This window comes from Scomber japonicus, chromosome 14 (genome assembly GCF_027409825.1).
Source record: "Scomber japonicus isolate fScoJap1 chromosome 14, fScoJap1.pri, whole genome shotgun sequence".
NCBI lineage: Eukaryota > Metazoa > Chordata > Actinopteri > Scombriformes > Scombridae > Scomber > Scomber japonicus.
In genome coordinates this window covers 3662959-3677596 of record NC_070591.1, presented here as the reverse complement: position 1 = coordinate 3677596, position 14638 = coordinate 3662959, and the positions used below count along the sequence as shown (strand labels likewise).

General features: G+C 37.2%; 1 protein-coding gene across 1 annotated transcript in view; it reads left to right on the top strand.

The window, feature by feature from the left end:
* The first annotated feature begins 1628 nt into the window (after window positions 1-1628).
* The window catches only part of LOC128372458 (immunoglobulin lambda-1 light chain-like), a 29125-nt gene continuing 16115 nt past the window's right edge, over window positions 1629-14638 (top strand). The window contains exons 1-3 of the mRNA XM_053332525.1: window positions 1629-1684; window positions 1777-2106; window positions 2526-2570. Coding sequence (XP_053188500.1) covers window positions 1642-1684; window positions 1777-2106; window positions 2526-2570 — 418 coding nt within the window. The 5' untranslated portion in view covers window positions 1629-1641. The remainder of the gene's footprint in view (window positions 1685-1776; window positions 2107-2525; window positions 2571-14638) is intronic.

The window sequence follows — 14638 nt, the reverse complement described above, 5'->3', positions numbered from 1 at the left end:
TGCTTGACCTCATCATTTCCAGATTAGCATTATTTTACATTATGTTTAGTATAAAAAGCATTAATATAAAACACCAAACATGATTACAAGTGTATTTAACAATTTATTTATATATAAATGTTGTAATTATCCGAAATAAATGCCATTCCAAACAAATCACACTCAAATGGAGAATATATCAAAGAAAATCAAACTGTTTTAATGGTGAAACAGTCTTTAGGGTAGACTGACATTAAGTAAGTGTCTCAGCCTAGAGGAGCTTATTATAATAGGGAGACATTTCACCCAGAGTCCAACGATGACCTTACAAAACATCTGAAAACTCTGCAACTAAAAAGAATCACACATCAACTCTATGGCTCAACTCTCAGTTTTACTGTACACATGATACATACATACACATATATACTCTTTATACACATTTGGGGCCATGAAAACAAAACTATGAGACTAATACTAATAGTAGTAGAAGCAATGTGTTGTTGCAGCCACCAGATGGCAGCAGTGTAAAGGTTTTATTACTGACAGCAGCAGCACACAGCAGATAGAGGTAATGTAATATAAAGTGTAGAATGAGATTTAAACTATAGGTTTAAAGTGTCATAAAACATGTAAACAACAATAATAATGTATCATATAATGTGTAAATATATGTAATATTATAAATATTATATAATAAAAAGAGGCAGAGTTACTTTTGGAAACAGATGAACATGTAGACTGCTGCAGGTGTTCTTTGTTCTTTGATTCAATAAACATGCATAAATATTTAGTTATTCAAAAACAGGCAGCATTTTCTCTTATTGTTGCAATATTAAAATTATAGTTGAATAATATTATACATTTCCCTCCCTACATTTGACGACAGATATCTGTACTTTCTACTCCTTACATTATTAAACAGGCTCGTTACTTGTTTATAAAAAGAAGATATGACGTTTAAATAAATGATAGAAAACATGATAGTTTTCTTTTGGTGTGTTTGCTCCGTGTCCCCCGGTAAGATGCCCCCCTGGGTGACTGCTCATATCTAAATGTGCTACTGGAAGGAAAGTCCAATAATGTGCAGACAGTGCAGGAATATGACAGCAGCAGAAAGACTCCTATCATATGAACACATGCTGTGCACAGTTTACACAGCTCCATTATAACATCTGTGACAGTGAGTGAGTCAGCGAGGAGAGATTAACACAATTTTTAAAAATTAACATGTTTGAATGAATATTATTAGTTGAGTTATGATATATGATATGATATATTATGAACATCATTAATAATATATCATATAATGTGTAAAATATATTATAAAATGTATTATATAATAAAAAAGAGGCAGAGTTACTTTTTGAAACAGCTGCAGGTTGTTATTGATAGCATTTTCTCTTATTGTTGCAATATTAAAATTATAGTTGAATAATATTATTAAAATAATTAACACTAGACTATTTTTTCACTCAGCGGAAAACCACACAGCAGCAGCAGCAGCCTTATGTGTCCGCTGCAGGGGCTGATGGGAGGTTTGAGGACCTGTTAGAAACCACGTGGCCCTCGTCTGATCTCACAGCTCGTCCTTGTTTGGCCTCAGCTGCATCAGAGCGCCACTTCTCCCCAGGTTCACCAGAGGAAACACCACTTCACAAAATGCTTTTCCTCCCAGCTGCTGCTCTGTGCTGTCTGTGTTCAGGTGAGTGTTTCCAGCCAATCAGGAGCCCACAAACTCAACCTTTAACAAACATTGTCACACTGACCTTCATCTGTGTGTCTGTTTCTCTACAGCGCTGGTTGCCATGGCAGCACAGCTGATTCAGGATGATTTAACACTGACCAGGAGAGCTGGTGAAACAGTCTCCTTCATCTGTCGAGGAACTGAGCAGTGTGACACTCGTTATTATGTAGTCTGGTACCAGAAGAAAGACACAGAAACATTCACAAGGATTCTGCACATCGTGAGTAATGGTGGAGTAAATAAAGATTATTTCAATCATCCTCAGAAAGATGATTTCTCAGCTGCAAAGAAAGAGAACAACTATGAGTTGCAGATCCAGACAGTTCAACTCTCACATTCAGCCACCTACTACTGCTCCTGTTTGAAACTTGAGTCCCACAGTGAGAAATGATCCCTGCAGCCTGTACAAAAACCTCCAGATGTCAAACAGTGCTTGTGACAGGAAGAGAGCAGTAAACCACAGCCCAGGTCAAATCAATAATTGAATCCTCTGGGGACCGTGAACGTCTGAACAACATTTAATTACAATCCATCCGTCCTTTGATCCAGAATCAGATCCAATCCATCTGCACTTAAGTGGAGGACCGACCAGCTGACTGACATTAGTATCCATATAGTCACACTGCTAATGTGGCTAAAATCAAATAAAAGAAGAGACAGTCATGTTGATGTGAACATTAGACAAACACATCATGGAGATGAAATATGATTCTGCTTAAAAATGTGGATTATTTCACCTCAGCTGACACTCAACAGCAGACAGGTTTTTGTACGACGCTTTTTCACTGTGTGTCAGGAGGAGGACGCTACCTCATCTTTCTCTCTGGAACTAAACTGTTTGTAGGTAAGTCTAAACTTTCATTTTCCTTCAGTTGTTTTATTGAACCAGTTGAAAATGTGTTTGTAGTTGTAGTTTCTGCTGCTTCAGGCTTTACATGTTAGTTTTGTCATATTTAGTAGAGAATTCTTCATGCAGCCATTCTTACATCAAACTAATCAATAACTCCTGAAAAGAGCTTCAAATCTCACTGCACACCACAAGTTATTCTTTATTTATGCATCACATCAAAGTTTGTTTCCAGCCAAAAAGTCTGATATCAGTAATGTTACAAATAAACAGGATTTAATCATCTCAGTGATTCAGCAGCAGCTGCTGTTTGTTAAAAACAAGATGATATATGATGTGAAACATCATTTAATAAATGTTCCTAAATGTCATTTTAGAAGCAAATAGAAATATATTGTGTGTTAAATATACACTATATATTTGTAAATGATCAAATGTATCTCATGATAATTGTGTTTTTATGATGATAAATATGTTTTTAGTAGAAAATATAATAATGCATGAAGGTAAAATAGATTAATGTTATTACAACAAATATAATTTGTAAGTGTTTAATTGATATCACAGATATAATGTTAAGAATATTTAAGAAAGTATGTAGAAAATATAATAAAAATAGAAATATATTATTCTTATATTTATTTGATAAATCTGAACATGTGTTAATTATATTTTATATAAAAGCTGAAATATTTAAAATATTGATGAATTGTGTGACTGATTAGATTAAAGTATATGATGGTAAATATACTTCATATAAAACATTATAATCATTTACAAATGTAATATGAATATAATATATTTTAAACAAGTAATAAAACTATACTTTCAATTTTACAAAGACAAATGTCATCATATTATATTATGTTGCATTATATTTGACATATTTCTACATGTTGAGGTGATTGTGTTTTATATAAAACTTAAAAATGTTTCATGATGAAAAATATAACTGTTAATATATTGATTCTGTTTTAATTGAATAAAGCATATAGTGGTAATTATATTTTATATAAAACACTATAATTATTATAAAACTTATTTTATATGTAATTTCCAATCATTTATTTTAACAAATGAAAAAAAATCAATTTTAAAGAGAAAAATGTTTTTTACACATTAAACATGATGTAGCAATTGTATTTTAAATAAAAGATAAAAGTCTTGAAAATAAATTAAATTATTGATAAATTAAATTTGCTTTGAATTTATTAAACTATATGGTTGTAAATGTATTTTATATAAAGCGCTATAATCATGACCAAATGTATATATGAGGCTGTTATGTCATGATATATGTTCAGTTTTACAAATGTTATTATATTAATAATTAATGTAGTGGTAAATTTGATAAAGAGTGGTACATTGTGTTTGAATCTTTCTACATGACATATGATGAGCTTCCATGATGCTTTAGTCTGATATGATTATTGATCCAGTGTCCAGTAGATGATGTTTGTGGTGTATTGATGAGTAGTTTAGTGATCATGTAGTTTCCAGGATCAGACTGAATGCAGTGCAGTGCTGTAAGCTGCTGTTGACTGTGTGAATGTGTGTCTGTGCTGCTTGTTGCTGCTGTCAAACTTCAGATGAGCAGGTAGTGAAGCCCATGGTGAGCGTGTACCGAGCAGCATCCAGAGCCCACCTGGAGGGGAAGAGCTCCCTGCTGTGTCTGGCCTCAGCCATGTCTCCTCCTCTGGTCCAGTTCTCCTGGCAAAGACAGAAGAAGAACGGCCCGCTGGAGGAGCTGACCTCTGCTGAGTTTGAGCAGCTGGAGCTCAGAGAGCCGGGACGCAGCGCCTCCATCCTGCTGCTCCATCAGCAAGAGGACAGCACATATAAATACAGCTGCCACGTCAAGCACGAGGGGGGCACAGTGAGTAGAGGTAAGATCTTAAGCCCGAGCCCGAGCCCGAGTCCGAGCCCAACCCGGCCCGAATTGTCAATTATTACGTTCGGGTCGGGTCGGGCCGGGCTTCTCTCTCGCTAACTTTTTTTTAATAAATATTTATTTATGTATTATGTATACTAAAACACGACAAGACCCGAGACTGAACTCCCGCACAATACGCACTTTACACCGAGATGACCGCCCTGGACCACCTACCTCAGCAGGTCTGACTTCTCAAACAGCAGCTGGTCCAGAAACATGTATGAATGGATTCATCCGTGCGCGCAGTCTCCAGCGGAGGATTTTTAAAGTCTGTTTGTTTCCACCTTTAGTAACGAAGACTATAGTGAACCTGCTGCGCTCTGGAGGCTTTACCCCGTGTATCTCAGATGCCCTTCCTTGTGATCTACAATGAAGCCCAGAGACCTGCTCCTGCTGCTGTTCCTCTCCTTGTCAGAGAATATGCATCTTGTTTAATTGGGAGAATTCGTTACAAAAGACAGGCTTTAATTAGTTATCATTATGCACAGGCATCGTCACAAATGGGATTTGGGGTTTTTTTCGAGCTCGGGCCTGCAAATCAAGTTAATTGATCGGGCTCGGGCCGGGTCGGGCTTTAATACCCGCGGGCCTGGGTCGGGTCGGGCTGGATTTTTTAGGCCCGATTTTACCTATAACAGTGAGGGCCCTAACAGAACAAGGTAATGACGGCTTGGTGACTGTGTTAAGCAGTGATTCATTGTGAATTACCAAATGCATTTTAAAATTGCATTGCAAAATTGAAGATTGAATTGCCAATTAGCAAAATGCATTGCCATTTGAATAAATTGATGTTGCAAATAGGTTATTGATGTAGTCCATAAAAGCATTGGCGTTACCTGATATGTCCACCAAAGACAAGAAAATCCAAGAGTAACTTAATGAAATAAAATATCCGTTTGACATGCTGTGTTCACTCAGACTCAGAGTGTTTTAAAGTAGAATAGAGAGCTTACGTAGCAAATGCTCCCATCCTTTACCGTCTGAAGGTTAGCGACATAGCAATGGCTTGCGTCTCGCTCTGTAAACCCATCGTTCCACAGCTGATTGACCTTTGACTCCTTTCTTTCTCTCACTCAACCACATCCAACATGAAGATGCAAACAAAGTACCGGTATTAACAATGCATTGGTTAGAAATATGTTTGCTTTGTGTTGATTTAATAGGCTTCTTTCAACATTCAACATAATATTTCTTTCTTGTACCTACTAGAACACTTCGCTCCCACCATGCAGGCTTACTTGTGGTTCCTAGTATTTCAGTTATCAGGCTCCTCTCCTGTGGAACCATCTTCCAGATTTACATTTAAGAGTAGGCTTAAAACTTTCCTTTTTGATAAAGCTTATAGTTAGGGCTCTTAGAGCTCTTAGCTTATGCTGCTATAGGCTTAGACGGCAGGGGGACTCCCATGATGCACTGGGCTCCTCTCTCTTCCTCCCTCTCTCTCTCTATCCATCCATCTATATCCATTAACATTCATGTTCTATTAATGCATTCAATAAGCTAAACTTCTTCCCTGGAGTTGTCTGAGATATTAGATATTACATAAGTGTTATTAATGTTATTATACCCTAACCCTTCTAGCTTCATTGTGCTTCTCTTTCCTATCCCTCCTTTCTCTCCTCTCAACCCCAACCGGTCGAGGCAGATATTCTCCCACTCTGAGTCTGGTTCTGAGGTTTCTTCCTGTTAAAAGGGAGTTTTTTCTTGCTCATGTGTGAATGTTGGGTCTCTTTAAAGTTAAAACCTGAAGAGTTTGGTTTAGAACCTGCTCTATGTGTAAAGTGCCTTGAGATTACTTTGTTGTGATTTGGCGCTATACAAATAAAGATTGATTGATTGATTGATTGATCTTTCAACATATTATTATTTACCATATTTTATGTGTACAATTACAGGTTGAGGCTAGAACGTTTTTCACCTATCCATTGAAGCTGAGATATTATATACTATATTAGATATTAGATAAGTGTTATTAATGTTATTACATTATATTATAAATAATGCATTTCATTTACTTTGACATACAGATGAATCCGGGGAGATCAGGGAAGAGGAGGAACTTGACAGACTGGAGACAACACAGCCAATGCAACAGCATGAAAAAGGTACCTGAAATAGAAATGAGTGCTTTCAATTCCAATGAGCCACCTACTAGGCCTATTGACCTTAATTAGGTATAAGCCCTTAATTGATTATACAGTTACTTGAATGTATTATATTTTAAGTCTAAATTTTGCTATCATGGGGTTGTTTTTTTTAAATCTTCTCCCGGGGGAACATACCCCTTGACCCCCCTAGTAAGACTGGGCTTAAGCCCCGGATGTCTACAATGTCTGGCACCGCCCCTGCTTGGTGACTGTGTTCAGCATTGAGGCACGAGGTGAGGAGAGTAGGGGAGAGATGCCTGTCACCAGCCTGCATGTTTTAAATAAGTATATGGGCTAATCAATCAATAATTTATGGTGCTGAACCCTTATCTCAGTAATTACTTGTGAATTCAAATTCACTGCAGCCTACTGAGTGATTACCCACCATGCTTTGCAAAAATATGCTATCAGTAGTTTATTTTGAGAATTTACTGTAAAAGAATTTACTGCTGATTGTTAACAGTGAATGTAATCAGTGTGCATGTCTGTCATCACAGCGCGGCATCAGTACCACTTTGTTTATGAGATGAAGAATATGACTGAAGCGCAGAGTTACTGCAGAGACAAATACACAGACCTGGCCACGATAGACAACATGGAGGATGTGAAGACCCTGACAAACATGATGGATTCAACCAAAATCAAATTTGCGGTGAATTCACTTTTCACTACTGTTCACTCTATATCTCTTAAATTTGCATTTTTGACGATGGCAATATGTAAGTGAGAGGTATCACACACACTGAGCTGCTGCTTTAGTACATTTTCTTCAGACTATGATGAACATTTTAGTACAAATGTTCCACTTTCTTGGTAAATATGACCCAATGAGTTTGTTTTTAAGTGGGACTTCATATGGGAGCAAAAATAGAAAGAAAAATGTTAAATATATGTGAAAATATGAAAATGGACAACAAAAATACAATATCTGCAAAGATGTGTTTAATTTATTTTTATGAATATGAATAAGAATCATAAGGCTTTTTCATATAGCTCCTTTCATGTACAAAATACAGCTCAGATTTCTTGACAATTTAAAACATAAGACAGCAAATAATTTAAACAAGAAAGAATAATAGTTTAATTGAAAGTTTACTATCATGTAATAATTTAACAGTTTTATGTGTGTACCATTAAATTACTGAAATACTACCATCAAGTAATACTGCATGAGTTACTTTAGATCAAATCTACTCTTATAATGTTTGTGAATGGAAATTTTATGCAAAGTATCTTTAAGCTGAGAAAAGACAAATGTTGTATGACACAATCAAATCTTGCTTTCAGATGGCCTGGATAGGACTGTACGATGACGTGAACAGCTGGAGGTGGTCACACAGAGATGCAGAGGTTGAGTTCACAAATTGGTTCCAAGGCGAACCAAACAACTATAAGAGTAGTGAACACTGCACAGGGATGTATCTTGATGGAAAATGGAATGATTTTCCTTGTAACGAACCCCTTCGGGCCGTCTGCTCTGATGTGAAAGGTGAGAGTTATCACTAACGGTCCGTTCTTTTCCAGTTACTGTTCAGTTTCCTCCAGATTTGGGCCGAAATAGTCAGTTCCATGAGTGTGATCCCTGCATTCATTTCAAGGTGTAAAGCAGAGTCATGAAGCCAGTTTCTATAAAACCTGTTGACTCATTGAGCTCCAACATTAACACAGGTCGCTGTCACAGTCAAAGGGGTAAGAAAAGGAGGCTTAGTGGCTCTGATGTGCTTTTATGGATGAATGTGTGCCTCCATGTTCATGTGTATGCTCCACCACTGGATACAGAACGTCTGAAGAGAGAAGTGTAGACGTATGAAGAGCCTGTTAAACAAAACAAACTCTAACATAGTCAGTGTCTTTAATTATTATTTTTACTGACACAGTCCTTTATTGGAGCAGTTCTAAGTGGATTCATAATGTCACAAAAATGTTACAGAAACTGTGGCATTCATCTTTTTTCACTCATATAAAGTGACAGACAGGAAACACAGATTTTCACTATGGTCTATTTTCAGGGTCAGATGTAACATTTACCCTCATCAATCATACCATGAGTTGGACTGAGGCCCAGAGCTACTGCAGAGCACGCTACACAGACCTGGCCACTGTGAGAAATGAAGCAGAGAACCAGGAGGTGAAGGATACAGCTGATGGAGAAAAGGTCTGGATCGGCCTCTTCAGAGACTCCTGGAAGTGGTCAGATGGAAGTAACTCCTTCTTTAGGTACTGGGGCCTAGGGGAACCTAACAACAACGAGAATGAGGCTTGTGTGGTAATGAACTTCCACTATGGAGGAGGTTGGGAGGACTGGACCTGTGATTACAACAGAGAGTTTATTTGTTACAAAGGTAAGTCATGATTCAGTTATCTTTTAAAGGACAGTTCCCAATGTGTGTTCAGCAGCAGTCAGGTGTCCATATGAGCTAGGGATGCCAACCGTCCCTTGAAAAACGGAATCGTCCCGTATTTAGAAACAAAATGACGCATCTCGTATTGAGCTGAAAAGGTTCGCACTTTGTCCCGTATTTCCGTGAAAATCAAAATAGTCTGTAAAATGAGCTGACAGCACACCCACACACGAGAATGACAATGCAGAATCCGGCTCTTCTCATTGCTCGAGGTACTGTTGCTTGCAAGAAATGTCTTGCTCAGAGTTTTACTCTGTAGCACTGAAAGACAAACAACTCCTCACTGCAGCAAAAGCTCAAAAGAAATGCAAATGGAAAAAATGGGTTGGCTGTCTCCACATGATGTAGCATTGAGCTTTTGAGTTCATGAGTTCAATCTTTTTTTTTCTTATTTACTACAACTGTGCAGTCATGGCCTTTGAGGCACAAAGTGTTTATGTTTACAACTTTTCCTCAGACTTTCTGGTAAATGTGCACTATTACAGGAATGTTCTGCTTTCTATTGTTTGTCTTTCTTTCTATTGTTGTTATTTTATTGTTAAGTTAAGCAGGATTGAGTTCTGTTAAAAAGATATTTTGTACTAAAAAATAAATTGTTGAATAATAATGTGTTTTCCATGTATTCATATCACTCAAAAACATGCATCGAATTAAATTCAGGTTCGAGTCAAGTCATTTAAAAATCGTTTCACACACACAAAAAAGGCAAAAAAATTTAAGCCCGGAGGGGTGAATGTAATCGGGTCAGCCGGCCAACTAGGTGTCCCTTATTTATTTTTCAGGGAGTTGGCAACTCTAATATGAGCAGTAATCATTCCTCCTGTTCATACTGACTATTACAAGATCTCCTTCAAATGTGCTTTCAGTGTTCAGTGATGGAGAACTAAATACACAGTGTTTCCACACAGTCATTTAAAAGTAGCTGATCATCTTCCATTGAGCTTCATCAGTGTGAGTTATTCATATCAAGTGATATCTGACACATTTACAGTCTTTATAGCATCATATCTCCTCTTAGTGTTTCCTGTTTCTCTGTGGTGGAAGTATAGTAACAAAAAGACTTTGATACTAAAAACACTGTAACGTTGAAACATAGAAGATGAAGATTTGACTCATTTGGACGCTGAAGCTTCATATTAGCTTCAGATCGACTTCTAAATCCATGTTTTCACAGAAGGAGGACTGTGGATTTAGTCCTCCGTCACTTCCATTGTAAACATTATGAAGGGATCATCTAATGGTCAGTATGAACAGTCAAGTCAGTTTATTTCTACAGCCTTACAAAGACAAAGAGAAATATAATCAAATGTTAAAACAAAGTCCCTGGTTAGAGTCCAGCAAGAGCTGTTTGGGGATTACTCCAAACCCCCTTCAAATGTTCTTAGTCATTTACTTCATTAACATATTTAATGCTGTATTTTTCTTGTGTATGTGGTCGATGTTTCAGTATGATCTCTCTTTCTAGAGCAGCATCTCATTCCTCTGCATTATTGATTCAGTATCTGATTGTTTCACTGTGTTTTCATTGTTCACAGCTTCAGCCACTGAAAACCCAAACTGGACCCCCCAACCTTTTCCAACATCAGTCCCATCTTTCCCTGAAACCAAAGAGCAGTTTGCAGGTACAGGACATTGTATGTGCATTATGAAGGATCACTACATTTGTTAATCTCTTCTGGAAGGATTCTGTATCTGTCGACTGTATGAAGAAGACCTGGAAAAGGGAAATCAATGTTAAATTAATTTTAGCCCTCTGTGTCTCCAGTCTGTCATAAATGTGAATCAAGTGATGTCACATTAACGCATTTAGTTTGAGACTGTCCTCTGAGGGACTTTGCTCTCTTTGGATGCTCAGAGGACTCTTTAACTCTCCCAAAAAATGTATTATCAAAGATAGGAAGACATTCCTCCGTGCTTCAGAAACTGGCTGCATGGACTTGTTTTAGTTATTCACACGGAGAAACTGTGATTTAATAATGTAAAAAACAAATAGAGAGAGAATTGGGGCCCTTTTTGCAAAATCAGGACTCATTTTGACAGCATTTACATATGTGTGTGTGTGTGTGTCTCTCTCTCTCTCTGTGTGTGTGTGTGTGTGTGTGTGTGTGTGTGTGTGTGTGTGTGTGTGTGTGTGTGTGTGTGTGTGTGTGTGTGTGTGTGTGTGTGTGTGTGCAGTCAGTAGAGTGTCTTTGTCAGTGTCACAGTTTGAAACAACTATATATTTAGACAGGGATCACGGGTCAACACAACATCAACAGACACAGCAAATGAGTTGAAGGAATTGATTTTTTTCTTTTACCCTTCAAACAATTAGGCCATGGTAAACCATATTTGACAAATTTCTATGTAAACAAATGGCAAGTTAAAACTAGAAAAAAAGGTATAAAACAACCAGTTAGTGTAAAAATCTTCCCAGTCCTAGTCCATATTTTCAGTCCTGTTCAGGGTTGTGATGAACCCAACTGAGACTGAATTGCAACAGTCTTTTAGGGCCTTGAAGCATCTGCAAAGCCGACCTACACCTCTGCAGTTACACAGCCGCTGACATTTCTCACTGCAACTCCAAACATTTGACTCCTTTTCTGTTTCAGAGGTTCCAGCTCCAGCAGCCTCCTGTCCTCCAGAGAGAGAGCCAGCAGACCTGTCAACTCTGCAGCAAGCTGACTGTAAGATCACCTGCTGCCTCTCTGCATGCTCTGACAGCTCCAATGTCCTGCTGTAGTTAGGGCTGCATATCAGTCTGTTCACTTTCTGCTCATCATTGAAGGATTTAAACATACACTCCCTGATTCTGTTAGAGTGTCCCACAGCACAACAAGTCCCACTGAGAGAGCTTTCACTGCACAGGCTGACTAATAACACCTTTTAGAGGAGCTATACTACATTTTAGGCTTTGAGGGTGATACAACAAGTTTAGGGAGTCTATCTTAAAGCTGCACTAATCAATAGTTTTATATAGAGAAAGAATCTAATGACTAAATGAGCTTTTGAGCCTCTTTTAGCTGCTAGTTGTGGTTTTGCAGCACATTTCCTGTCTGGTTCAGTCTCAGTGTTTCCAGCAGCAGCAGCTGTTTCCTGATAAAGCCACTGTACACTACCTGCCCAGCAGCAAACAGCACACACACCATAATATGTCAGAGATGAGTTTGTTAGCTTGTTGTGGAGTTATTATATAAGTGGGAAAAACTTCACATCTATGGTAACCTGTGTGTTTTATACTTGAGTGATTTGAATTGTTATCAATTGTAGTTCATTAGTTGTGGATTAAAAAGTTATTTGAACTCAAAAACAGGAAGTAAAATCCTGTTGAGGGCCCCTAAAAAGCTGGGTCCGGCCCTGACTTGTTGTGTTTAATAAGGGCCTTTGAGCTGTCAGTCAAACCCCTGTCTTCATGTAAAGCTGCTCGTCCCGTGTGGAAAAGTCCAAGTTATAGTGAAGAAAATGTGATGAAATGTCCACAGTTGAACAGACCTGTGTGTGTGTGTGTGTGTGTGTGTGTGTGTGTGTGTGTGTGTGTGTGTGTGTGTGTGTGTGTCAGTGCTCTTCCAGTCTCAGTGCAGGGTGCTGCTGCTCTGTGTGCTGTACACAGTGCTGATAGTGAAGAGTCTGGTGTACTGCTGTGGACTCTCTCTGCTGATGATCCTCAGAAACAAGGGACCGTCCACCAACTGCACACATGCTGACTGACTGTTTCCTGCTCGCCTTTTCTCACCATCACATCTCATCAATTCATCTCATTCATCACTTTGATCAGTCTTCACAAATGTCACTTATGACGTTGTGTTGTGCTTGTTTTTACGTCCTCTTTCTTCGTGCACAAGTTAGATACAGTTGTGCTAAATATATAAATACATATATACACATTTATATTTACCTTAACAGTTACTTCTTCAGCTTAGATTGTTTGATTCCTGCTTTAAACTTTGACATGTGTACAGAAAATAAAAGCAAATACAGGAAATATAACTTAGTTTTTAGTTCTTTACAAACCTTTATTATGTTTATTGTTTTGTGTTTAATGTATTCTGCAAAGTTACATTTTCTCTTTTTCATTCATAATTATGATATTCTTATATTTACAATATAAAGTCTCAACAGTTACTGATTATATAACTTCATTTCAGTCTTATGATGCTCTCGTTCATTTCCAATATAGAGTCACTTCTGAATGTACAATGAAGAAATATATCAAATAAATCACTAAAATACTGATTGGCTCTTGTAGTTTTATCCAGACAAAATAGTTTGGTGCATTTACATTTAAAACATTTATAATGAAACTAAATGTATTTAGATTTATACAGCAGACATAAATACAAAAGTCATTCAGTGTATAAAATGACTTGTTTGTCTCAGTGGTTTCTATTTCTGTGTCATTATGGTTTGTGTTCTGCTGTTCTGATTGATGATAACAAACATGGGATGTTGTTTTATTTGAAACTTTGCACAGAGACAGTGTTGTGGTAAAAACTGCAATTTAGAAGAAGTTGAAAGATTTCAGAAACACCACAAATAAAAAAATGAGTTTGTTTTATTAGCAAAATCAACTTCATATAAAACTGATGATAAAACAAACAGCAACAAGAAAGTAATACAACTATTAATGATACAAATCCATTGTACTGGTCTCCCTGCGTGTTATGTGCTTCGTGTACGTTATCACAGTTTAACAGTCATCCAAACTCAGGTATAACACTTGAGCCAGGATCAGAGCGTCTTGCTCCTTTTATTTCCTTCTTTTCTGTTGAAATACCACGAGTGACCTGCAAATAAAAGACAATACAAAACCTTAGCGACACGCTGTAAAGAAAACTAATAAACAGGAATAATATTTAAACAATAGCTAAAAAACTACACGGCACAAATGAGCCGTTTACCTTAACAGTTGATACACATCGTTGCTAAGCAACGCTCACTTTAAATAAACTCTCAAATTACATTTAACACTTCTTGTATGACTTCCCAGTCAATAAACATCACACATTACAATACTAAACTTAACATTACATATTATATTATGTATTACATCAAATGAACAAACTTACAGCCATTGCTTTCGTGAGTATGAGAAAAGAAGATTCAGAATGACCAGCCGTCTTTCTTACTGCTGGTTGCTACGTTACTGCAAGTATAAACCGTTATGTAGCCTTCAAAATAAAGTTCCAGATCGCTGTACAACTATAACTGAGTGTGTGTGTGTGTGTGTGTGTGTGTGTGTGTGTGTGTGTGTGTGTGTGTGTGTGTGTGTTTCTTATGTATTTTAGATGAAAAACATTTATTTGCTCTGTTCATTAAAAATGAGCAGAAGTTTTTTTTAACATACATTTGATGTTTATGTTGTTTCATGTGTATATCATTGTGTTTGGTATTAAAACATGAGATTTAAATTGGGTTATTAATATGAAAATGGATTTGTGCTTTCTTTATAATGTTTCTACTTTCTTTTCCATGAGTCACAGTACAGACTGTGGGAGCTGAGCAGACTTCAGGAGTTTGAACGTCTCCCTTTATTTAATCATGTCAGTTTCTCAGCTCTGAGTTTAGGATTTGAGCTGCTTCTCTCACAGATTATTAACACAAATA